The 27509-nt window shown below is 34.0% G+C and overlaps 1 protein-coding gene across 1 annotated transcript in view; it reads right to left on the bottom strand.

The window, feature by feature from the left end:
• Sbf (SET domain binding factor) overlaps positions 1 to 27509 on the bottom strand; it is a gene marked incomplete in the record, with an annotated part of 132070 nt that overhangs the window by 86996 nt on the left and 17565 nt on the right. The window contains 9 exon segments of the mRNA XM_067050252.1: positions 306 to 512; positions 3989 to 4112; positions 5298 to 5479; positions 8362 to 8562; positions 11086 to 11391; positions 13949 to 14190; positions 16403 to 16619; positions 16974 to 17087; positions 26314 to 26469. Of these exon segments, the coding sequence (XP_066906353.1) occupies positions 306 to 512; positions 3989 to 4112; positions 5298 to 5479; positions 8362 to 8562; positions 11086 to 11391; positions 13949 to 14190; positions 16403 to 16619; positions 16974 to 17087; positions 26314 to 26469 (1749 nt within the window).

Raw genomic sequence — 27509 nt, 5'->3', positions numbered from 1 at the left:
CTGTGAAGATATTAGAACTCTGTGTTAAAAGAAATTACCTATATTGCAAAATTTGAAGATACGCCACTTTGGTTATGTATATATTCACATAACAAAAAAAATTATTAAAAGCAATCATGTCACCACAGCAATGACAATCGATTGGAAGAGTTACGAAAGGGTTAAAATAAATATATCCAAGGAATTTTAGGAATATAAAATTATAAATATCATAATCATAAAGTATGAGAACATATATATATATAAAGGGAGGAAAAAAACTTTTTTTTATAACTAAATATATAAAATTAAATTCTAGTCAATACCTGCAGTGCACAATTCATGAGTCTAACAACCAAATCAAATTGTTGGTGTTCTAACATAGCTTTGTTACCAATTACATGATTTGCAAGTTCTTTACACAAAGCTAATCTTGCTATTCTGCATTTTAGGGCTCGCAATACTGCTGGTAGGCTCTTTCTTGCATCAGAAATTTTATTTTCAAATATGCACGAAATACAATTTTTTAAAACCTAAAAATAAAATTTAAAAACATTCAAATAATAATAATGTAGCAGCCAGTAAAATTATGGTTAGGATTAGTTATTGTTCAATATGATATAATTTCAAAATAATGGGCATATAAAACATAGCCATGCTATTTATCATTGCTTTATTAAATAGAAATTGTTGATAGGCACTAAGCAATGTCAGGATCAATTTTTCATCTGAAATAGATGGTATAAGCAGGAATGAAGCTTACCATCAAATAATTAACAGAAAGAAATTTAATTTAAAGATTCTGAAGAAACAAATATCTTGTTTTCAGTTAGTTATTTAATCTTCAATGTGCATATAAATAGAAGATTGCAAAAACAAAAGGTATAATAGAAAGTATTGAGCCTTTTCAGATATGAAGTTATGATTTCCATTTGTTTATAAATCTAAATTAAAAAAAAAAAATCATCGACAGCTCTGAGAGTAGAGATCATAACTTTTATCTAGTTTAGAGTAACGGGTGATGTCAGAAATCAATCACAATCCTTTCCTATAATTCGCTAATATTTTTGTTTTTTTTAAATAACCAATTAAAATAGAATAAAAAAATTCCATATGGCATGCCAGAGTTAGCTGACTATCTGAATATCCTCAGGAAGAGCTGGGGCTACTATAGTATATGGGCATGTGTATGGGCCCTAAATAGTTTTGATTTAAACCTTCCTATTCCCCTCGTGTGGGCTTATTACTGAGTAGGAGAGTGTCCCACAGGTGGCGGATGTGGAGATAGTCAAAATTCCTGGTCAAAAAGATGGTGGAAATTCCTTCCAACTAAGTCCAATAGACTCGCTGACTAACAATGAGAGCAGACCTCTAGGCTCACTGGAGAGAATGACATAGAATTGAACACTTTTCTACTCACATATTTTTATTTCACAAAAACAGTCAAGGATCCTACTGAGGTAAAACATTCATTATCCAGAGGTAAACTAGTCCCCCATTTGGGTCTCCAGGTGGGGACTGCTTCAGGGGATTCATGGCACAATTTGAAAATTAGAGATTTAAGTAGTATAGGAACATGAAACATAAGATGTTTGAATTCTGCTGGTAGGTTGATATCAGTCCCAAATGAGGTTAAGGGATACAATTTGGATATTGTGGCACTGCAAGAGGTTTATTGGCCAAGCAAGGGCTTGTTAAAAGAAAGGAAGTACATTATTTGGTATGGAGCATACAGTGATATTAAATGGTGGAAGTGGTAATTATTAGTTAGGTACTGGATTTTTAATTAGGAATAGATTACTTTTCTCATTGAAGGCTGTCAAGTTTTATAGTGATAGGATATCAGCGGCAACATTTCTGGGATGTTGGTTAAAAAACGCTCTGATAAACATTCATTTTAAAAGCGAATTCTATGATAAATTGGAGGGAGTTTACGATAAATTACCACAAAGCTGTTTGAAAATAATATTAGGAGATTCAAACACAAAGATTGGAAAAGAAGAAGTATATTATCCAACGATCGGTAAAGAAAGTTTGCACGAATATAGTAAAGATAATGGAATAGGACTAATAAATTTTGTCACATTAAAAAAATATAATAATCAAAAGTACTATGTTTAAAAGTAAGGATATTCACAAATATACTTGGACCACACCGGATTCGCAAATGCGTGATCAAATCGATCATGTCTTGGTACAACATAGATGGCAAAATGGTATAATTAATATGATATCTTATTAAGGGGTAGAATTTCAGTCACGAACCACGAACTAGTAATCACAAAAATTCAACAAAAACTAAATATAAAAAAAGGAAATGAAAATGGTTCCATCCCTAAAATTTTGATCTGAAGAAATTAGAAATCCTTCCAATTTGAAATCACTCGCAATAAGAAATAGATTTGATGTTTCAGAACCATTAGGTGAGCGTCAAAAAGATATTGAAAAGTTGTGGGTAGGAATCAGAGATAATATTAAAGGGGTCGGTGATTTGTGTTTCACATAAAAGGAGAGTAAAAAAAAGAAACCCTGGTTCGATGAAGACTGACATAAAATGTGCGAACAAAGAAAAGCTGCTCAATAACCCTAGTGAAAACAAGGTATGCAATATAAAATAAAATAAAAACACATTATAAACTAGAACAACATTTATTCTAAAAATAGTCTGGTTACATGAAACCCTTATTTTAGGTTCAGTAATGAAGAAAACAATATAATTATACATAAAATGAAATAAATAAAAATAAAAGAATATAAACCTAAACATAAATTTCTAAGAAACAGTACAAGATAATGAATTTTCCTGGAAGGATGACTCTTACTTCTGTTGTACAGAATGTTAACCCTAGAAACAACCGAAAAAAATTGAAACCGACATCAACTTTAATTTTTACACACTCCTAGGATAATTTTTGTTTAAAAAATCTTGTTCAAACGGCCACTTCTTCTATACTGACTGATAATTGCAATTCAATTCATCATCATTCAAGAACACCGTGTGTGCAGTCGGTCTTTTTGGCTCGGAAATGAATTGCACATGGTGTGCAATTGGTCTCAAATGGGTTAACTAGTCGAATCACGGAATATGCTGAAGAAATTATTGGTGATTACCAATGTGGCTTTAGATGAAATCTTTTAACTATTGATCAATTGTTTTCATTATATCAAATATTACAGAAAAAGTTGGAATACAACAGGGCAGTTCATCAGCTTTACATAGATTTCTAAAAGGCTTACAATTCTGTCGACTGTTAGAAGCTGTATAATATTCTGATTGAACAGGGAACACAGAACAACAAAGAAGTTAGTAAATGTCGTATGGATGTGCACGACCAAAATGTTTATTAAGGGACGAATGAAAATGAAACTGGGTAGGCCTCGAAGAGAGGATAGTTTTTTTTTTGTAATAAAGCAGATTTTGTAACCTCTTCCAGTTCTTCTCAAGCACACTTAGCTCAGGAAGAAAATTGATTAAAACATCGGCAAGGTTGATGTACCAATGTAAAAGTGATTGATAAAAAAAAATGTTGGAAGCAAATTGTTAATAATAAAAATATATTGTTAGCAGTTTTGGCATAAGACAAGAAAAGTACCATAAAATCGTGCTACTATTAAATTTTCTATGAGAATCATTCATTGAAAATATCTCTTTTGATTGCAAATTCCAGAGTTAATTGTGGTGGAGAGAAACTAGAAGAGGTTATGAAGTTAACTTTAATACCAAAAGAATGCATTGATTAATATTCTAAGATGAACAATTTAATTAAAATAAAAGTATTCTGTAAATATAAAAAAATAATAACACATCGATACACTTCACTTAAATTAAATTCTGGCATTAACATTTAATGTTGAAAGAATTTGTACTATTGCCCCTAATACTTATATCAGAGTGGTTTTGGTTTTTAATAATGTTTCAAAATTGAGAGTTAATCCTTAATAATATTTTTAATGACAATATATATAAATATTGAAATATATATAAAGAAAATATAAATAAAATGATTACCTCTAGTCTTCTAGCTGAGTTATTTAAAATGTGCGGTCTAGAGTCCTGAACATTTGAAATATGTATACCCATAGGAACTATGCGGCCAGTGATAGGCTTCAAGGAACCAAGTCTGCAATAATAGCTAATAGAATAAATAACAATAGCTGAATAAAATAATACAACTAATATACAGGAGAATACAGTATCAACACATTTTGTTTGTTTTCTAAATTTTTATGAGCTAAATGCTGTCAAGAAATAAGTCACATATTCATCATTAATCCTCTTCAACCATCCTTTTGTCCTTTTTAGCAGTATATTTCCATCCATTAATCCATTTAGTACACATAATGTGTTATTGAACTTCAAAGTTTTATAAGTCATTACCTGTTCTAAAAAATGTTTTCTGAATATCTACTAGCACAAAGCATATCATGAAATTAGCTGTGCGCAATACAAACATAAGTTCAGAGATACAATTGTAACAGGAGATAATTCGTCAGATGATCCTGACTTCATTATCAATAAAAAACATCTTTTAATGTCCTCAGAAAATGTTAAGTACAGGAGGTCCTCATACTTAGGTCAGGTTTTGTTCCTTGGAAACTGACTCAATTCAAGTCTTACAAGGCAAAAATCTGTATACGCACATAAAATCATATTGAATAGACTTAAGTTTATCTATGAAGTCTTTTATATAATGTGTGCTCAATTAGAATAGCTTAATTTGTCATGAATCAAACATTTTTCAGTCTTCAGCGGACAACAGTGTCTATTACATAGTCAAAAGAAGTGGTGAGAGAGCTAATGAAAAAAGAAGAAATCATCATTGAATTGTAAGTTTGTGGATTTAAGTAGCACTCGGTTAGGCTATTGTCCCCAGGATATGTGATTGAGCAGGTGTAACATTAACGTCGTGCTTACTAAAATATTTTACAATTTTTCAAATTATTGGGATTAAAAAGGCTGTTGTCACATGAGAAAAAATACACTGATACTGAAGCAAGTGGTCCACAGTTTTATAAATAAAACAACCAAACCAACAATATTATTTAGTTCTCATAATTAATTAAAAGAAAGCAATAAATTATACAATTGTAAACTCATTAGAGTTATAAAATGTCAGTAATTTTAATTTTATTGAAATTAAGCATAAATTGTATAAATGATTAATTTCAAATCATTAATTTTTAGTATCATTAAAAATTAAAAAATGGAAATTCCAATAATACTTGAAATTAAATAAAAAGTTATGATTAAATATCATACCTCTATATTACCAAAATATTATTATTTAATCAGTCGAATAAAATAAATTTCTACTTACTTAGCCTTTATATTATTCTTAGCCAATCCTTCATCTATTATTTTTTGAACTAATTCAGTATTTAACTCAGGAAATGGTGGTTGATGAATCCTAGCAAAAGCCCCTTCTGGAGGTTTAAGTATTTTTTGTACATAAGGTTGTGGATTGGGGTTCTCATTTGTGTATAAGACTTGTGAAATATCCTAATATAACAAAACATAAATTTCATTAAAAAAATATCTTTTACAAAAAAAAAAAAAAAATTATGTTAAATTACAATAAAAGATTAATTATGAAATAAATTAGCCCGATGAAATATTTATGAAGCGTAACTTAGTGAAATCTTTTCAAAACTAATAAAGCCCAACTAAAATATATATATTAAGCCCATAATTAAAGCTTAGGGCATCTAATTTTAAAAACAATCTAGCTTTTCTGAAAATTTAATGTGACATGCCTAGAGCAATAATTCGAGACAATAGTGTGAAACAAGAGAAAACCATAAAAAAATCCTATAAAGAGATGTTAAAATTCTAATAGGTGATTTCAACTCGATATAATCAAACAATAGATAATACCCAGGACAGATTACCAACACAATATGAGGGTAATGTCAACTAACTTCGAGAAAGAGATCGAAAAAACGTGGAGAACTCCGATCAAATTCTTAAGAGAATACCTGATCAACCATGTATCAATTACAAACAAAAAACACAGAACAATCATGAATGTACTCCAAGTCCAAAGTGGTGTAAACATTAAAAAAGCTTAACCTAGAAATTTAATTAGAAGTGAAAAAGCAAACAAACAAGATATTTAAGAATCAAAAAAGGCAAAGCGAAAAGAGAATATAAAAAAGTTCAATTAAATGAAATAGAAGATGATTTCTGAAACTATATATTCTACTAGATATTTAAAATCAGAATCATAGGATACTAACCACAAAACCCGTGTTCTAGTAATAGAGTGGAGAACTGGTACTGCACAACAGAGAGAACTGTGAAACAATAATGAAGTCCTTCCATGAACTGTCCTGAACAAGAAGAGATTCCAGAGGAGCCCAAAGATTAAGAGGAATGATAAGTTAAAGGTAGGTCTATTGGTGGTGCTGGTTCGAATCCGGCCTGGGGCGTCGACTTTTTTCATTGAGTGGCGGTCCCACAAAATGAAAGACTTTGACCCCCAACCATGGTTAGGCGGTATAGGACTCCAATGGGAGTCTTGGTCGGAAAAAAAAAAAAAAAGTTAAAGGCATCAGACAAATTGAATTTCCCAGAAACTGAAAAAGAATAAAATTGCAGAAGAGGTCATTGTAGCTGAACTGCTAAATGAAGGTAGTAGGGTGAATAATATCAGTGAAATAACAAATATGATAAAAACAAATGGGAGACTGAAGTAAACTGAAAATGGGGTTATGCACAAATACAGAAAGATATTTTTACTGCACACTGTATACATTACTGGAAACCAAGACAGGAAAATACCAAGTAGGCTTTAGGCTATTAAGATCTCGTGCTGAAAAGATACTCATTTTAAAGACAGTCCAGACATATCAAAAGATAAGAAGCAGAGAGGCAGTGCACACCTTTATAGATTTCAAGAAGACATATAGCACTACATATACTGATCCAAGCACTGGAAGAGAGAGGTCTCGAAAAGATGACAGTGAACATTATCAAACTGATGCAAACTAACAGCAACTCCAAAATTCATTTCATGGGAGGGTTATCAGAGTTCTTCAAGATAAGGAAATTAATCAGACAAGGCGATGGGTATTTCACAACAATTGTTCAAGTTGTCAGGGAATGAGAAAAATAAATAAACAGGGACTTTATAAACCAATCAGAGCAGGGTGGAAATACAAAGGAATAGATATTGGCTGTCTGATGTTTACTGATAATCTCATAATATTCACAGATGATAAAGTAAATCAAGGTGCAGAAAGAGAAGGCTAAAAGTTGGACTACAGATCATCATCTCCTTTGAGAAAACAGAATACACCTCAAACAAAAAAGATAAAAAATATGGTGAAATCAAGAGAATTCGAAAAATATTAAGTATATTGGGGAAATGTTACATATGAATAAGATAGAGAAAGAGAGAAATTCACAAATAGAAACATCAGGAGATGACTAGAGCATTCTGGTTGTATGGGAACTTTTACAAGAAATGACTCATCAGCAAAGTAAGACATAACAACATTGTCATTAAACAAGAAACTTTATAGAGATTTAAAACATTGATATGGACCAGAAACGTGCACTAGAAAATATCAAGAAATTACGAGAGAAGAATCATGAGACAAAATTCTTAGGCCCAATAAGGCAAAAGAGAGCTAAAGATTGAGGAGTAAACAAGAGACTGAATAGATATCAAACATATTACATGACATTAAGCAGCGTCGACAAAAATTCCACAGGTATATAAAGTGGATGCCAGACAGAATAATCAGATCAGTGGACCAAGCAAGTTTCAAAAATGGATGATGCAGAAACACTTAAGATTATGTTAAACTGAAAACTTAAAAGAAAAAATGGGCTGGTCAGCTACATACATCAGATAGGAGAACTGGAATGGATGGGTCCTGTTCGGAGTTTAAAATTGGAAGCTGGAGCAACTGATTGCACAAACTGGTGAAGGCTTTTGAAAGAGTCCTAGTCTCGGTGATGTGATTTGGTGCCACACACATATGTATAGAGCAAACAAAATTTTAACACAAATTTAAATTAGACAATTTTTGGATCTGACACATTTTGAAGGCGCGAATCGGGGGGAGGGGAGGGCTGCAGTCAGCAAAAAACACAAATAAACAAAGAATTTCTTATTCGTGCCGACGTTTCGACCTGGATTTCAAGTCTTCATCAGGGAACTTCGGCAGAGATTCTTGCTCAACTGTCAGTTTAGCCAACCTGAAATTCAGGTCAAAACGTCGGCACGAATAAATAAATAATTCTTTGTTTATTTGTTTTTTTTTGCTGACCCCAACCATCTTCTCCACTTATTAATCTACACCTCATAAAAATTATAGATGTATTCTATACTACTAAAATAAAATTAGTAAATATTAAAATATATAAGGTCATACTTGAATATGCTTCAATACAAGGGAAGGGTTTATTTTTTCTTGTCGAATGAATTCTGGCATTTGAGCATAAATTTCATCCCAGTGATCACAAGGACGCCAAGGAGGTCCTCTCTCCATCACAAATCCAGTGAAAAACATTGAGTCCAATACTCTAGTAGTAAATTCACATTCCACTAAACCTCGTTCTCCCAAAAATCCAGCCTGTATTAAAATGATGAGATGAAAAATGTGTAAGTATAAAAAATACAACTAAAAATGTTACCATCAGGTAGAAAAATAAACAACCTTTTTTCCAATCTAATGATACAATGTTTAGATTTTCTTATTCTAATTATAAACTCTCTTAATATTGTTGATGTTTTTATTTTCTAGGTTATAATCCTTATTTTATGAAAGATACAACTTATATAATTAAAAATGAAAACATTATTCATTTGCTCACTGTAGATATCAAACCCAAAACATCAACAAGATAACTATGAATTTACATTCTTATAAATTAAATATCAGAACCAAGAGAAAAATTCTTATGCTCAAACCATATCATTCATAAAAAAAAAAAAAAAACTTAAATGGATAAGAAAAAGATAATTTTTGATTTAAAAAATAATAACCTAATTAAATAATATCAGCTTCAATAAATAATACAAATTAAATTTAGTTTTAAAGTGAAAATGAACAGGTTATGTTCTGGGATAACTACTAGGGGAAACATTTTTGATTTGATCTCTAAATTTGTTAAATATCATCAAAAGTAATCATCTCACGAGGAAATTCCTAAAGTAAAGAACTTGAATAATATTTATATGGTTTTAATTTGACCTGTGATGGGGACCTGTAGACCAGTGGCTTAGTGGGGCAGCTATGTGTGGGAACGGTTTCCCATTTTACATTTTCTAAAAATCCTGCATATTAATAGGCGACCCCTGTTTTTTTTTTTTTCAAGTTATAACTCAATAAATAATGGCTGAATGGGTTTCAATGATTTTAAATAGCTGTAAAATAAATAAACACTGACTGTAAGGCTAAAAATTGGTGAGCACTTCGGAAACCACAAAAGGGCCAGAGGGCATTCTGGATCGCCCGATGTTATTCAATTCTCAGAAGATGTTAATGTTCTCACAGTAAAAAATTTACGACTACACCACTACTGTAGATCCAATTCTTATCTCAAAATTAGAATATAACAAAAAATCTGGAATTTAGGAAAAATCAATGAAAATAAGTTTCAAGCGCATCAAACTTCTTTGTAGCATCTATACCAATCAAATATGTTATATTAATTTAGTATTTTTATGATTATTTTATTTTATAATTTTTATGATAGATATAACTATAATATATGTTTATATAGATATAATTTACCAACTAACATTTAGAAAAGTTTTATTAAATTTTTTCAATCACATTTTATAATTATAAATGTCACATTCAACATATTTTGTTTTTAGCTTGAAATTCAATCAAACCTCACCAGAAATTAGGTTTAGGAAAAAGAAACACTATTGACACTACTTTTAAATTGCACATTTTGAGGTTACAGTACTAATGTTCACATTTTTAGTTTTTTCTGCTCAAAATTGATTTTTTTTTTTTTTAGTTTTAGCTATGAAATAAATTTTATATGAATAAATTTATCTGAAAAAGTCAAATGAACAATAACATCAGGAACTAAAATTTAATATTCAGTTAAATGATTCATGATATGAGTTCAATCATTCCTATTTTGGCCACTAGCTCTAGTTTGAGCTGGTGATTGCTGTGATCTGTTGGAGGTGGTGACAAGCCGAAATCTCTCTGTAGGGTTGATAGACAATATAAGTAGACAGGATTTTCATGTTATTGCACATTTTATTCCATTGCGTAATATGGTTTAAACTGATTTGGAATATACAAATTATATACTTTAGAGCTAAGTTGTAATCCTAAATAAAATTAAATATCCTCTATTCCTAGTTCGACTCTCCTGAATAGAGAGAATTGCAGATAGAATGAATTATTGCCACATTATTTCCCTATCGAGTCTATGAAGACCATATATAAGATGCTTTACCATTCCTTATATTGCTCCATTATAATGTGCAAGGTATTTATAAGATCGATGTAATTCTTACCACTTCTGAAGCCAACTTGCTCTTTCCTTAACCTTCCTTCCTTCTATATACTTCGTAATGCTATTCTGTATTATTGTTCCAAGGACAATACTTGGCACAGATAACAGTATCATTCCTATTCAATTATAGCAGTTCAATATATTCGCTTTTATTGGGAATCTTCTCAACAATTCCCTTTCACCAATCCATAGGAATCTCTTCTTTGTCCCTGTTTTAACTAACAACAGTAATAGAAGCTCGGCTGTAGTGTGCAATTCAATCATGAGAACTTATAGGGGAATGCTGTCCAGAACAAGTACTTTTCTGTTTTTTATTTCTATCATTGCATCCAAGATGTCATTGTTTGAAATATCTATATCCAAAGGTTATAGATTAACATAAAATATTACAAACTGGGAAAAAACCATTACCTAATATGAAGCATTAGCAATCACTATACTGTTTCAGATTTCGAGCATTGGTATTCTGATTTAGAGGAAAATAATTATACAAAGCAAACAATTTTTGCTAACAATTAAGCTTTTTTCTAACATGATGTGCAAGTATAAAATTAGTTTAAATATAAAAATAACTAAATAACAAATACTTAGACCTTGGTACACATTAATACCTTATGAAAAGTTATAACAGGTTTCGGATAAATCCTGATGATGGTCAAACAAGATCTATATCCCTGCATCAATTGAGCAAACATTCGCATAAATACAGCACGTATTCTTTTGTCTATTAACTGTGGTGGCAAAGGTGGCTGAGGCGATGGCAAGAAAGCAAAATCGGCAGAATTAAGTTCAGGTTGCAAAACAAGACTTAAAGCATCCATAGTAGCCGCTAAGAAAGGTTGAGGTAATAATGGAACTGCAACTGAATCAGGTACTACAACAAAACCTGTGTCAAGTTTTGCAACAATGACATCTACCTGAAATTGAATAGAACAGAACTTATTACTATTTTTCTAATCAATGCCACTAGTAGAAATACAGATAAAAACTATATTAATAATCTAAAAAAAAAAAATTAAATCATATAATACTGTTTACTATGCCAACAGAATTGGCATAGTAAAAATAAATTCACCCAATAAATAAAATGACATCATTTATAATCATCATAATGACAAGCATTAATTTTATGACAAAATTTGTGTGAATATTATTAATATAGGTCAAACATTATTTATTGAAAGTGGAAAACATTTTATTGAAAGTGGAAGTCATGACAAATCAAGTGTGTTTGTTGCGAACAATGCCCACCCCTAAATGGTCAAAATCACCAAGATTGGGATGAGCTGAACTACTCTGTTCACACTACTCATGGGCACCTGGAGATTTTCATCCTTTTACCTTCCAGAAGACTCAGATAGGAGGAAAAAATTTCAAACTGATGAGGAAGAGAAACAACTGAAGTGAAAGGAGTTGGTGGGATAGTTCTATAAGAAGGGCATCAAAAAGCTTGTGCCACCAATTACAACCTGCCTAGAATGGAAAGATGATCATGTGGAAAAAGAAGTAACACATATACCTACAATGCCCTGTATTTTTTTTTTAAATATAAGAATTTGAGTAATCTTACTTTCTAGAAATGGCTTGTATGTTTCAGTAGTAAATATAATAATGAAAATTTGATGGTTTTAACAAGTGTTTTCTGGCCTCCAAGTAACATTAATGCAAATTTTGATGCAGTACAGCCATCAAAATCAAGCTATCACTCCCCTTTGTTTACATCAGGCAAAATTCTATGCATTACTTGCTCTTTTCATAAAATTGGGTGTAAATGATTTTTGGTAAGTACAATATTTTGCTATATGTGGAATTAGTTACATATTAATATTGAAAAACTTATATATGTAGTAGTGTACTGGGCTAGGTTTAGAACAAACACTTGGGATCCTTTAGACATTACCTGTTATATCCAGTCAAATGGAAGTTTGAAAAGGAAAGTGCAGGTATAATTGTTTTCAGTCATAATTTTTAATTAATTCTTAGTAAATTAAGGAATAAATACCAGGGCATTCAAAAAGTCCTGTCGTTTTTCGTTTGTTCGTTGTTTATTTTGTTTCTAGAGTGTTTGCTAATTAATTCCGTTCAATACAACTTTTATCCATGTAAACACAAATGTTTATACTTTATGAATAGGAGGCTAAGGAGGATTAATTTAATGCAGTCACCATCCAACTGTCTAGTTAAAATGATTCCAGTTGAAACTCAAATTCGGTCGATTTTGCTCTATGAGTTTAAACTTGGCTCAAAAGCTGCCGAAACTGCTAGAAAAATATGCTCCGTGTTTGGGGAAGATGTGCTGTCTGAGCGGAAGGCACAATTTTGGTTTTCAAAATTTCGTGGAGGCGACGAGACACTAGAAAACGAGACACGCTCAGGTCGACCAACTGTAGTTGATAAGGAGGACGTTCGAAGAGTAGTAGAGTTGGATCCGCGTCAAAGTTGTTCAGAGATAGCCTCTCAACTTAATATCTCAGCCACCACTGCCTGGAATTACTTTAAAGAACTGGGAAAAGTGAAAAAACTGGATAAATGGATTCCTCATAAGCTTTCAGATGCCAATATGCTTGTTCGCTTGACAACTGCATCTTCGTTAACTTCCCGCTTGAAAGTCGAACCCTTTTTGAATCGAATCATCACCTGTGATGAGAAATGGGTGTTGTACAACAACTTCAGACGATCATATCAGTGGTTGTCGGCAGATGAGAAACCTAAACAATTTCCAAAACCAGATCTCCATCCAAAGAAAGTTTTGCTCATTGTTTTCTGGACAGCCAAAGGTATAGTGCATTTTGAGATTCTGAATCAAGGGCAAACCATCACTGCAGAAGTATACTGCAATATACTGGACCATTGCCAATCCAAGCTTAAGACTTTTGATCCCTGCTTAGTCAACAGAAGAAGACCTTTGCTTCTTCAAGACAACGCTCGACCACACACCGCCAAATTGACCAGGGAAAAATTGACAGAAATAGGCTGGGAAGTTTTGCCTCACCCACCATATTCCCCTGACCTGTCACCCACTGATTATCACCTATTCAGAGATCTCGACAACAATCTGAGACAAAAATGTTTTCAAGACCGTGACAACCTAATTCACGAACTGACCACTTATTTTTGCAGTAAAAATCAACAGTTTTTTAAGGAAGGAATTTGGGCTTTACCATCTCGTTGGGAGAAGGTTACCGACTGTAACGGTGGATATTTTGATGAATAAAGGTGATTATTTGAAAATATTTATTTATTTATAATTTCCCCCAAAAAAACGACAGGACTTTTTGAATGACCTGGTACTATATATAAACCAAGTTTACAGAACCACAATGAAATGATTGTAACAAAAAGTAAAAAAAAAAAAATTTCAAGAGATAGTTGTAATTCTTTTTTTTATTAAATTATAGTAAAATTTATATAAAACAAACTAGATAATTTAGCATTACATCTTAATGGATAAATTAATACAAAATATTTACTTACCAATTCGCTGTTATCAGTCTTAAGTGAAGAATGAACTCCTATAAGATAAGGAATGGGTGATGACAAGAATTCTACTAATGAGGCAGGAAGAAGTGGTATATATACATGAGAATATTTAAAAGGGTACATTAGAGCTGTTAGTGCTCTGCAGGCTTCAGTCAAACGTGTGTAACTCTGTGACTGGAACAATATTTTATGTTCTGTCATGACAGCACAGAATAAAAATACACAATGTCGAATACCTGAAAAAAAATTAATAAATAAAATACAAAGAATAAAAATAGATACTAAATATTATCGTAACTATGTTTTAATAACAGATGTGAATATAGATACTATGGAGACAAAAAAAACCTTACATTTTACTTTTAACTTCCCCCCCATTGTGAATATTTATTTTATATCTGGGGCTTTTTCCTATTCGTTACTTTAATAAGGTGGTGAGAATATGTAACAACATATTTAATACAATCAAAATATAACAGTAATCATATATATGTAAATTACATTCATAATTTAAATAACTGTGGTGGTATTGGAACACCCCTAGCTGTATCCCTAACAGTCCTGAGGTGAACTATTATAAGAAGGAATGGGTGATGGGTGATCACCAGTGGTTGGACATTAAATACTTAAAAACTATTTGTTCCTTTTTGACCGCAACCGTGACCATCTTCTTATTTTTATTATAAGAAGGTTACAAGAAATGTTTTGTTTTTGTTTTCAAATGATGAGCATTAGTTTATGATAATAACTTTGTCAAAATTCTTTCAATTACTTGTAATAGTTCACTTTAGATTGATTAAAAACTTTGGAAAGGGACGTTTATTCTATTCTATTATTTTAGGTAAGTATAATAGTGTTTCTACTTGTTGATGTATTTTATTTAGTACTTCTGTTATAGCTCTGTAACATTGTATTATTGATTAACAACAGAACATTGTATTATTGAAATACCCCTGTTTACATCGGGACCTGCTCGTGCTATACTGCAGGTGTCCCGAGTGTAATTTTAGATTATGATAAATGTGTGGAAGACGGGGGCTGAAGATTGTGAGACTTTTCTGGCTCATTAGTATGCATATATTTTCCTTTTATTTCATGAGTGTTAATCCCTGGAGGGGCAATAATGGTTAATGTGTTAGTCCAGAAATCTTTATCTATAGTAATATAATAAAGGAACAAATTTGGGTGGTCTCATGGCATATATAATAACGTGCTTATCTGGTGACGTCTTCGTCGCTTCCCTTGTCTAGGTGTGCTGTGGGCGAAATGGTGAAAACCATGTGTATTCGCCTGGTATCTAAAAAGACATCTACGTAGACTTACAAGGCACCACATTTTCACCTTCCATGTAAAGGTGCCTTCAAAATTAAGTTATTTTTTTTAGTAGTGCCTAAGAAGACCACAAATGACAATTTTGTATTCCAAAATTTCCAGTGAAATTTACAAAACAGAATGAGAGGCAGACATTTGGTATATTCATTCAAATGAAATATTAATCAACATGCTAGCCCATACTACTTGATATTTCATTCTTGTCATATTTACCATTTTATAACTTTTTAGTCAGAAAGATATGTTTAAAAAGTTCAATTTGAGGCGAAGAAAAAATTGATGAATAAAGATGACTTATGACTGGCAATATTTGTGAAAATTGGCATCAATAAGATAACTCCTGATCTACACCCTATAGTTACTCTGCTATTAACTATATATTTCTATATTTAAATAACTAAAATTAATCCAGTGTATACTGGGCTAAATGTAATTTAGATGCTATAAAGAGATGTTGAAAAGTAAAGGCCATAAGTCCATAAGTCTCATAAACAACCAATTTAATTTTCAGTACTATTTAAACACTTTCTAACTTACTTTAATGTTGCTATTAACATTTATGAATTTATTCAGATTATAAAAAAAAACCGTAGTCTAACAGGCAAGTTGTATAAACCCTTATCTTCACCCCACTCACTTAACATTATTCTTATAGCCTACCTTTCACCAGGGTTGCTATAGGGGGAACAAGAATAATTTGAGACTTCCTACAACATTTGGAGCTGTGAGCATCAACCATGGTTTAACTCTATCTTACAATAAAACAAAAGCTCCGAGATAGTAAATATCTTGAAGCTTTTGTTTGTTTTTTTTGTAGAGAGATGTAATCAAGGATTTTAAGTTCAGAAAAAGTCCTTAAATGGACATGTTGCTAGGATAGATGATGGTCTTCCAAAAACAACTGCTAGAAGCATTAAAAAAATACAAGATGCAAAATGAGAATAATCAGTCAAGTAGGCTGACAAAGTACAGATGCCAGAATCATAATCAGACAATTTCAGTAGGTGGTAATTCTAAAAGTGGATAAAGACTCTTCAGACTGATGAAGTACCACCATATATATATGTATGTATGCTTGATATATACAGATTATAGTGTAAAGTAAAAAAAAATTACCTAGTTGCTGGAAGAGCATTGTAACTGCAGCATTTGTGGTAGGAAGGGTAGATACTAGTGGAGGCTGTAGTGCCTGTCGATCTCCTGCACCAATGCTGAATCTGATTTGTGGCCCACCAGGTGGTGGAACATATACACAGCCAAGAACATTTCCAATTAGGGTTTCTAGTTGACTTCCTCCTTCTATCCATACCGAATAAATTATACCTAAACAATTCTATAAAAACAAGGTAATAATTAGATCACAAAGCAAATAATGAAAAAAATAATAAAATGAAAACAGATAACAAACAAATTTCATTTTCATAAAACATACAACTGAATAAAAAAAAAATAATTTAGGATAAGATTGACAAGAGATCAACTGAAAATCTGTACAAATAGAAATCTCAAGGTTTAAAAGAATGAATTAAGATTATGAAAAAGGTTTTTAAAATTAATGAAACCAACTAATGAAAATTCCACAACAAAATCAAAGTTATTCAGGGCCAGTTGTATTAATGTTGTATTTTTATTTTAATGACAACTATTTATATTTTGTAATTCAATAAGAGAATAGAGAATTACTTACCCTAAAAGTTTCAAAATAATCTAAGCGAGAAACAAGAACTAGGCATTTAGGAGCATACATTATACTGTGATGAGATATTGTTGGAACACTACCAACTTCCAGACCTTCTTCTTCCTTAAAAAAGAAAAATAACAACTTTTTTTGTGAAAATTAAATTATATATTATTTTTTTTCTTCAAATTTAATGGATTGGTTTATACTATTAAGATAATAGGTATAGTTCAGTTATAGGTATAAATTAAAATCCATTTAGAACAAAAAAGAAAAATAGAATAATAAGAAAAACTTAATGATGGACAAGTGAAAGAATAAACAAATTAATTAAAGAATATAGGAGATAATTCCCCTAATATATATGATCCTCAAATAATGTCATAAGCCAGTCCTTGATGGTGACAGCAAGAATTCAAAGGGTGAAATGAAAAATAATTAAAATAGCTTAACTATCATGAGAATTATCATAGTCCCTATAGAACTAGAAATAAAAATAAAACTACTTCAAACATTTAAAGATAAATATTATATATATGTATATATAGTTGACCGTTAAGATTTTAATATAAGAAGATTGTCAGGGTTGTGGTAAAAAAAAAACAAATAGTACTATTTTAAAAACGGGCAAAACGTTAGACATTAAAATAGTTTTAAACTATTTGTTCTTTTTTAGACCGCAACCCTGATCATCTACTTATATTTAAAGATAAATATTTACAGAAAACATTTACATTACAATAATTATCCTGATTGAAGGTGGTTGAAAAGGAAGGATCTAAAAGAGGTAATTGTTTGTGCATGAGGTATAAGGGAAAGAATAGAGATCCAGAGTGAGAAAACCTACATTAAGAAATACAGCAGTTTGGTGGGGAAGAAGGTGAAAGTCAGATGGATGGTACCTGATAGTATAAAATTGAATGAAGGATTTAAAGTGTAAGCCTTGAAGGATGTAGGAGTGGTCCTGAGTTCTAATCAACTGGCATAGGAAAGATGCTAGAGAATACTGGCATCAGCAGAAAAATGAAGATTAAGATCGATAAAAATAGCGACATATTTTTAAGATCTAAGTCTGACTTCATAATTATGAGGTTTAAGATTTTGCGAGGTCAGCTTACCTTAGGGAATTAGCATGTAATCTGCTTGAGAATCATATTAGCATGCTTCTAATGGGATGAAATAAGATGATAAAAGGATTACCTCTAGGCAAGAAACAATAAAAAAGCCAATCCAGATTTGTCAGGGGGGATAATAAGGCTCCTATAATGAAGTATAGGGAGTTGGCACTCCTACTGTCCAGTCATTTGAGCAGTAATCAGCCTCTGGCCCACCAAATTTATGGAAAAATCTACACTGTCGAGCATACATTACACTACCATAAAATACAATAACATCAAGATTACCTAGAGTACTCATTAAAAGACCACTTTTCCTATAAGCCTGGCTACTACCCCAGAGTGGTATATTGTAGGTGTAACTGTCCCCAAGTTGCAACTGGATGAGCACAGCACACCACCATACCCTACCATGATACGTAACTCATAAAAGGTTACTACAGCAGTTCCTAACGCCTTTTCCTGCTACTGGACTAGTACCCATAAGGGGGTTGTTCCAGAAATTACACAGGAAAACAAGGAATGGCACTACTCAACTGTTGGAATAAATAGTGCAGGAGACCGTTCCGCTAAACCTAGAAATAGAGGCAAATGGTGACTGAATGGAACCCTGCTGCAAGAACCAGAGTCGCTCCCCCGAGTCCACTGGACTCAACTACCAGAAGTAAGTATTTTTAGATAGGTGGGGTTGAAGGCTGGAATAATTGCAAACCAAAATTAACATCACAGAATAAACAACACAAATAAATACAAAATAAAAAATCAAAGGAGGATGAGACACGAGTGATTCAGCCACACTAATTCCACCAATAAAAAGCATCAATTAGCAACATGATGCCTTGAGTAGAGTGCGAGGCATCAAAGGTTGCTACAATGGACAGAATCAAGCTCAAGAAGAAATTATATTGAAAAAAAGAGCGGCATAAGAAGGTTATGCAAATGCAAGTACCAAATTTCATCTGTGATCAGGCTAGCCATAGGCAGCACTACTAGGTACCAGATGGGTAGTTCATTGATAAAGCTGGATATGAGCATAAATAAGAATGACCTCAAACTGTTTCAATAAAGAAAGAGGCTATGCCTCCTTCCAGTACCATCTTTCAACACAAAGAGGACAAGGTATCCACTTTGAGAATGATCTCACCTCCTGTGCAAACCCAAAGGCAGATGTTAATGAAGAAGCCTCCACCAACTAATACCCATTGGTAGGATAAAATGAATCGTGATGTACTAAGAAATCTTCCAGGAAGACCAGCTACTCCTACTCCATTCCTGGACATTCAACTCAACAGAGAGGACTGGTTGGTCAGGAGCAGTCCTGATCTAACAGACATACTAATGGATCTAGAAAATTACAGGTAGTTATAAAGGGAAATCAGGAAGGTGCTTCCATTAATCAAGAGGAAACAAATTTTATTCGCAGAATCCTCATTGGTTAGATAGAAAAAAGAATGAACAAGCCACATCCTAGATAGAAATTCTAGGTGTATCTAGGAGTTGAGTAATATAAAAATGTATGTTTTGATAAAATTTCCTGAGTTGTTTATCATCAAATTATGGTATGATTGAGAGCCATATGTTTTTATTTTACTTAAATATACATATAGAAATTCAAAATGTTCTATTTAACATCATCATAAGTCCGGCATTAGGTGAAAAAGCTAGCCTGTTAGTTCCAGTTTTACATTTCAAATAATTAACACTTAAAATAATATACAGAATTTAAAACTCTTTAATAAAGTTTAAGTTAATTAATTTAAGAATTAATTATTTATGATGTACAATTGGAATTGACAAACAAGCTTTTTCACCTACTGCTGAATGTATCACAAGAAATAGAATATTTCAAATTTCTGTATGAATGCAATCAAATTATAAGGTACTCAAAGAAGGGCTAATGGGTAGGGATAATAGCGGGACTGGAGAGGAAGATGGGTGCAGGAATCTGTAACACTCTTTAAGGAAAGACCGAGCGATAGTGCCCTATTCACTGCTTACAAATTCCAAGTCCCCATCCCCACCAACGCCTACTGTCACCTCCATGTGGTGCCCCCTGGGGGTCTGAGGGGACTTGTGGATGACAGAGGTGGGGCCCAGTACTTGAGGAGTACTGAGTCACAGTAATAAACACCCAAGCTAGACGGAGGCTTGAGTTGTGGCAAAGGTTTGAGCAAAGGTGGAGCTCACATGTGGTGGGGCCACACAGTGGGCCAGCTGCCGTAGCTGTAAGGCTCCTCCCAGGGCCAGCAGCTTCGCGTGTTGCTCATGTGGGGAAAACTCTAACACATATACCACACTCAAGAGTGATGGGACAGTCCCCAGGGTGACGGGAGCTGCAGGGTTCCCAACAGAGCCAGTAGTCAGATCTGCTGCACCTTGATTGCAGCCACCAAAACACAGTGGCCTGGCCGTTGCGAAGGGGCTGCCCCGGGGCTCAGTAGTTGAAGCTGCTGGGTTTTCCTCAAAACTGGCGGTTAAGGAGGGTGACCCTGGAGGGCGGACTCCTGGTCGGGGACAGGCCGCAGAGAAGAGGTTCAGGAACTCCCCTGGAACTTCAGCATATGTTGCGAAGAAACCCAGGGATATGGATGGCAAGCCTAGCAGCTATACCCAAATAATCAGGGGGTTTGACGTTACGATTGAGCCAAGCAACTACCCACAAACCCAACTTACTAAGGCACACTGCAGCATACTAAAGGAGGGAATCACCAAGCTCCTTGACACCTTGGACGAGTTGGGGAAGTTCCACCCAAAGTTTAGTGGAACTGGCTACAGGATGGGTGGACTCGTCCTCACCTGTTATAACCAATCAGCAAGAGATTGGTTACCTACCATTGTCCCCAACATTGACATTGGAGAGGGGATCACCCTTCCCATGGGAGTTGCCAATGAACTCCTTAAGGTGGCGAGAGTAGCTGTTTTCTTTCCTGGCTATAGGCTGCCGGATGATGTCCTACTCAGGAGGCTCCGGTTGCAGAACAGAGAAATCATTGGAACATGCAACTGGAGCATATACCATATAAAAGACCAAGAGAAAGGATTCTTTGCGGTGCTCAGAATCCCAGTATTCAGTCTCTAGAGCTTAAGGGCACAGGGTATGCAGATCTTCTATGGCCTGCACATTTTGAACCTCAGGCATATTCAAATGAAGACAGAGGGTCGGTCCATGGAAGTAGAACTTGAGGAGGCGCCACCTCAGCCCGAAGCCCCTACAGGAAGTGGAGCAATCCACTTACCTCCACCAACCGCACTACTCTCGATGTCGGGACTAACTGGGGCGGTGGCTACCGCTGGGGGTGAGCCAAGGGGCCCAGAGCAAGCTGAGTCTGGAGGCAAGCCAGCGATGGTGGCCCGGTCCAAGGCTGCCGAGGTTTGATATCAACCATGAAGCTGCTGCAAGTCAACTTGCACCACTGCATTGCTGTGTGTGGACTATTGCAGCAATACATTAAAGGTAAGGACATTGATGTTAATTTAATTCAAGAATCATATCTCTATAATGGCAGGCCGAAAGGTCTGGGAATGACTGGGTACAGAATTATTTCTGTGCCCATGCATTCCAGGACCTGCATTGTTTATAAATGTAATTTAAAGCTGCTGCCTCTTTGGCAACTTTGTTCCAGAGACCTTGCAGCAGCTCAGCTCACCCCACATGTGGATTCAGGACAGACATCACGAATGCAGCGGAATATCTGCTCTATGAAGACTTAAACCCCACGACTGAACTCGAAAGAATCATAGGTCGTGGGGAAACTCAGATCCTTGCTGCCATGGACGCCAACGCCAAGGGCTGTAGGGCAGCTCTAACACCAATAAAAGGTGAGAAAATCAATTATTTTGATCTTGATATTCTTATTCTTAATAGGGGCAGGAAGCCTACCTTCTGCAATAAGGTCAGGTCAGAAGGTATTGATATCACGCTGGCGACACGCCACTCTAGTCAATACATAGTTAAATGGCATGCCTCTATTGAAGAAACATACTCAGATCATAAGTACATCAGATATGATTTATCTGCTGATATGAGATGCGATGCTATGTATAGAAATCCAAGATGCATGGACTGGGAGTGTGACCTACAACGCACATCTCACTTATCTTACCAGTTGTTGTCCAAAAGTAATAAACAACACTTGGCAACTGGAATGTCTTAATGACTTACTGACGGATGCTATTGTGAACCACAGCAGAAATCCTGTCTGTAAACAATCATCTAACAGGAATGTTTCCTGGTGGAATGATGAGCTCAACAATCAAAGAACCATCACTAGAGGGTTATTCAATGCTGCGAAAAGATCTGGCATACTACATCTCTTACAAACTAAAACAAATTGGTCCGCAAAGTCAAAAGACAATCTTGGAGGAAGTTTTGTCTTGAGATTGACAAAATTCTGGCTACATGCTGTTTAAACAAAATACTCTCCAAACAATCAAATATGGGACTGTTGGGTACGCTAAAAAAGGGTGATTATGCAACCTCCATTGAACTAGAAACCCTTTGTGTTCAGGCGGAATCCCACTTCCCTAACTGTGAGTTGGTGGAGAACAATTACATTTCTCCCACTATCAACAATTACAGTGCTAGTAGAGAAAAATGGGAGAAAGCCAATAGTATTATAGATACTATTAATAAAATCGAATGGGTGATTAACTCTTTATCGTCATTCAAATCACCTGGCACTGATGGAACCTTTCCTGTCTTGCTGCAGAAAGGCCTACCAGTGATCATAAAACATATTCTTGAACTCTGAGGAGGTAGCTTAGCGCTTGGATACACCCCAACTAGATGGAGAACATCCAGGGTGTGCAATTTACCCAAACCGGGGAAGGGATCGTCATAAGATAAGCTAAAGCTTTTTGACCAATATGTCTGACATCCTTTCTAATGAAGACATAGGAAAAGATCGTGGAAAGACATATAAGAGAATAGGAATTGTGGAAAATCCTGCGAGGTAGCCCTACACAACTTGGTCTCTAGGATCGAAAGATCACTTGAACCAAAAGAGATCACAGTTGGCATCTTCGCAAACATTGAAGGTGCATTTGACAAGACTCCCTACAGTGTTATTAATCATGCGCTAAGAGACAGAAGAATTGACCCTATTGTATCTGGATGGATAACCTCCATGCTGGAACAAAGGATCCTCAAATTGGAGCTAGGGCACTCTGAGCTGTAGATTAAGCCCAAAGGAGGATGCCCGCACGGTGGGGTGCTCTCTCGTTTACTATGGTGCTTGGTGATTGATTCTTTTTTAACAATCCTAAACACGGCAGGCTACTATACGCAGGGCTATGCAGTCGACATTGCTATTCTGATCGTAGGAAAGTATCCTCAGGTACTTTCAGACCTAGCATAGACTGCAGCAAATATTCGGGGAGGCTGGTCATCATCATGATAATCATTCTGGATTATAAGCTACTATGGCACAAGCATGTGCTAGAGAAAACCAGTAAAGTCCTCAAACGTCTAAGGGCCTGTAGACGCGCGATAGGCAAGAACTGGGGGCTCAAACCAAGAATGGTTTACCGGAGCTATGAGCACCACTCCTACAGCTGCAATGGAAGTTATACTAGTCTGACTCCACTTGGACGTGAAACTTGGAAATTGAACCACAAGCTCTGAACACTATGTACAGTTTGTTAAACAAGATGCATGATCCAATGCCCTGAATATGGCAGGACATGGGAAGATAATTCAGCGGATAAATGAGGATGAGGGTGCTCTCTATGCACTCAGACTTACAAATCCACAAATATAAAGGCACTAACCTAAGAGTCAAAATCGATAAAACAAAGATACATAAACCGAAAAATGGCATTAATTACTACTCTGACAGCTCCCTAACAGCCCAGGGCTCAGGAGCCGGCATCTGGCAGGGCGACAAGCCATTGGAAGGTATATCTATTCCCTTAGGAAGGCACACTTCAGTATTTCAATCCAAAATACTTGCAATAAATCATTGTGCTAGTACTCTTATAGAGGAAGGGCTCTCTGGTAGAAGAATCACCATCTACCCAGACAGCTAGGCTGCAATAGGGGCATTCAGTAGCCCCATAACTCGTTCTAGAATTGTTGAAGACTGCTATGCAGCACTCAATAGACTCTCACGCACAAATAGAGTCAGCATTGAATGGGTGCCGGGTCACTACAGTAATACCGGCAATGAACATGCTGACAGACCTGCTAGGAATAATAGGCTCTGAAACTATTGCTTTCACACCGGAGCCTAAGCTTTGCCAAGAGCACTATAAAGGCAGCCTATGGATTAAAAGCCAAGCGTCATTGGCTTAATAAAAGACTAAGACAGGCTAAGCTGTTCCTTGATAAACCCTGTAGGGGACAAAGCGATGAACTGCTTTGGCTGGACAGGACCTCTCTTAGGATAATTACAGGGATCTTTACTGGTCACTGTAGATTAAATAAATATATGTTTAACCTCAAGCTAACAGAGTCACCCTTCTGTAGATTCTGCAATGCTGAGGATGAGACGGCCTATCACATTATTTGTTGGTGAGACCTGTTTGCAGGGGTGAGGGGTTTGCACTGTTAGGGGTGGAGCGCAGGCAGTGCGAGCTGATCAACCACTAAAGCTTATTAAGATTCTTGGAATCTACCAAACTTAAGATCTAATAATAAGTATTAATAAATAAGTTTACCTCAGTGCTGATTGTAGCACTCGTGAGTTTGTAATTGGCGCACAATAGGCCTATTGGCCGCAGAGCCTTCGTGCCAAATCAAAAAAAGTACTCAAAGATTAAAAAATTTGATGATAAACAACTTTTATTATATAATTTTTTAAAATTTAGAACAGTCAAACATGCGTTCAGAAGTCCAATAGTAGCAAAGTAGGTATTGCAATGAGTGTCATTTTGATCACAATTGTGGTACATATTTACAATGTTAGGTTCTCATTTGAAGCATAATTTCATATTTTTTAATTCTTGAACTAGACAGTTTTAGTAAGGTAGCACAGTTCTGAAGTTATAAATAAAAACTTGAAAAAAATAAATAAATGGAATTTACACTTTTTTGTGTATAAATAGTGATAAAAGAGTAATAATTTGACTGTGATTTTTAATGTATTTTTGACATATTAGATATAAATGTTTTGACCTGGGCAGAATAGCCTGTATGGAGTTTTTTTTTTTTTTTAATTGGTTAAATGATATGTCTCATAGTAATTTAAGATTGTCCCTGAAGATGGCCGAATTAGCCGAAACGTTGGACGTGTGAATGAAATAAATGTTTTGAGACTATAATTTTGGATAGTGTTTTTGAATTATTTAGTAAACAATTGCCAGTCTCAAGAAAGAAATTTAAAGATTATAACTCAATTATGGTTTTAATTTCAAATAAACTTAAATTTTTGCTACTGGCCCCAACCATAAAAAACGTCTCATCTCGGAGTCCATTCACATAAATTTAACGGAGAATTCCATCAATCATAAAGTCGATAAAGACTGCATCTCCCTGACATACCGGCACATTTATTTTATTCATTTATTGTTTATAACCTTTTATTTTTCTTATTTAATTTTTAAGTTTCATTGTATACCCTTGTAATTTTTTATTTACTATTTTACTAATGTTAAGTATTTGTATCTGACCGAACCTGGACCACATTCCATTTATTATTAAACATGATCAATCAGCAATCTTCCAAAATAAATAAATAGTGAAACTTATTTATTTGTGCCAATATTTTGAACTGAATTTCAGGCCTTCATCGGGACTGAGAAACAAAAACGAGATAAGGGGATGTTTTTCAACCCTGATGAAGGCCTAAAATTCAAGTCGATACGTCTGCACAAATAAATAAGTCTTACTTAATTGTGTAACATTTCTGTCTGCACCACAGACCATCTTCTCCTCGTACATAAAAAATAATTGAAAACAATTAGTTTTAGATGTAAAATTCTATCTCTGTCAAAGGTATATCCAATGGCAATACAACACAACTTGAAAGGATAAAAGTTATATATCACACAAATGAGTAATAAGATTATAACTGCAGAACAAAGATAGCACATAAAAAAAAAAAAAAAAAAGACTAATCAAATAGAGGTCATGCATCACTCCAATAGTTCAACATTCAATGAATTGTACTCTTGAGTATGTCCTAACAAAAATTTAACTGGTTAGTTGTTTTACAGGTATTTGTGGAAGGCTCTGTTTTAGAGTCTTCCAATTATTAACAAATATATTTTGGTATAAGTAATTATTAAGGAGTTACCTCATCTACTGATTTACTAGGAGTTACTGATATTGTTTCATTAAAACAGAGGCAAGCACAATAATGTCGGCTCGCATTAATATCAGTCAGAACAGACACAAAAAATCTTGGCTCTTGCCGTTCAGTGGAAATAGCCCATCCTTGGGGTTGACAAAACTGAAAACAATAATGATTTGATCAAAATTACTGAACGAGGAGAAGATGTTGGGGGTGCGGTCAAAATATAACACAAATAAGTTGAAGTAACTTATTTGTGTTATATTTTGACCGCACCCCCTAACCATCTTCTCCTCATATAAGTTATCCACGGTCAACTATCATGATTAAAAATTACTGAACATTATACAATTACATTAATTTATTGAGGATATAAACACTTATTTTCAATATTTTCAGGAGAGCATATTTTATACTTTACCTGATCTGTGAAATTCTTTTTAAAAGAAAAACATGCATATCTATATTTGTTGAGAACCTGGTACAAATTCCAATTGTGTTTTATAAGGTTAAACTAATTATTATCAATAAATATTACAGTAAAAACATAAAAATATCCAATTTGTTGAATTCACTCTTTTTATATAATATTTATAATGTAATATTTTCATAAAACATAGGAAAGACTCAGGTAGAATAATAATTATATTATAACTATAATTATGTGAAGTCTCACAACAGGAACTGGCAGGTTCAGACCTAAAAAGAAGTGTAACATAATCCAATCGAACTATTAGTTTTTTTTTTTAGTTTATTAAGTTTACAGTGTAAACATATGTTTTTAGTTCATTGAGGATAAATATATAACTTTTGAACATTACAGAGACAAAAGTAATGCCCCTTTTGGGAGAATAACCAAAATGCATGATGTAACTCCAGGTTCATAAAAAAACAAAAGAAGAAATAACTAAAAAAGAGGTGAGTCCAGATATAATGTCTCAGTCAAAAATAGATTTTATGTTTTCTCTGATGAGGAAGATGAAAATAACAAAGTCGAGGAATTTAAAGAATTCATAATTAAATTCCCACCAGTCGTAGTCCATATGACATTTAAAAATCATAAAAATATATTAACAAAATACAAAAGTAAAAGAAGTAACTACAAAATATGAAGATAACAAAACCATAGTGTATGTATACTAAGAGAAGACTTAGTAATAAATATAATACACTATATTTATTATAATAAATATTGTATA

This window comes from Halyomorpha halys, unplaced genomic scaffold (assembly GCF_000696795.3).
Source record: "Halyomorpha halys isolate HHAL.00 unplaced genomic scaffold, Hhal_1.1 Scaffold385.1, whole genome shotgun sequence".
In the NCBI taxonomy this organism is placed as follows: domain Eukaryota; kingdom Metazoa; phylum Arthropoda; class Insecta; order Hemiptera; family Pentatomidae; genus Halyomorpha; species Halyomorpha halys.
The sequence above is the reverse complement of the archived record's forward strand: the minus strand, read 5'-3'. Positions and strand labels throughout refer to the sequence as shown.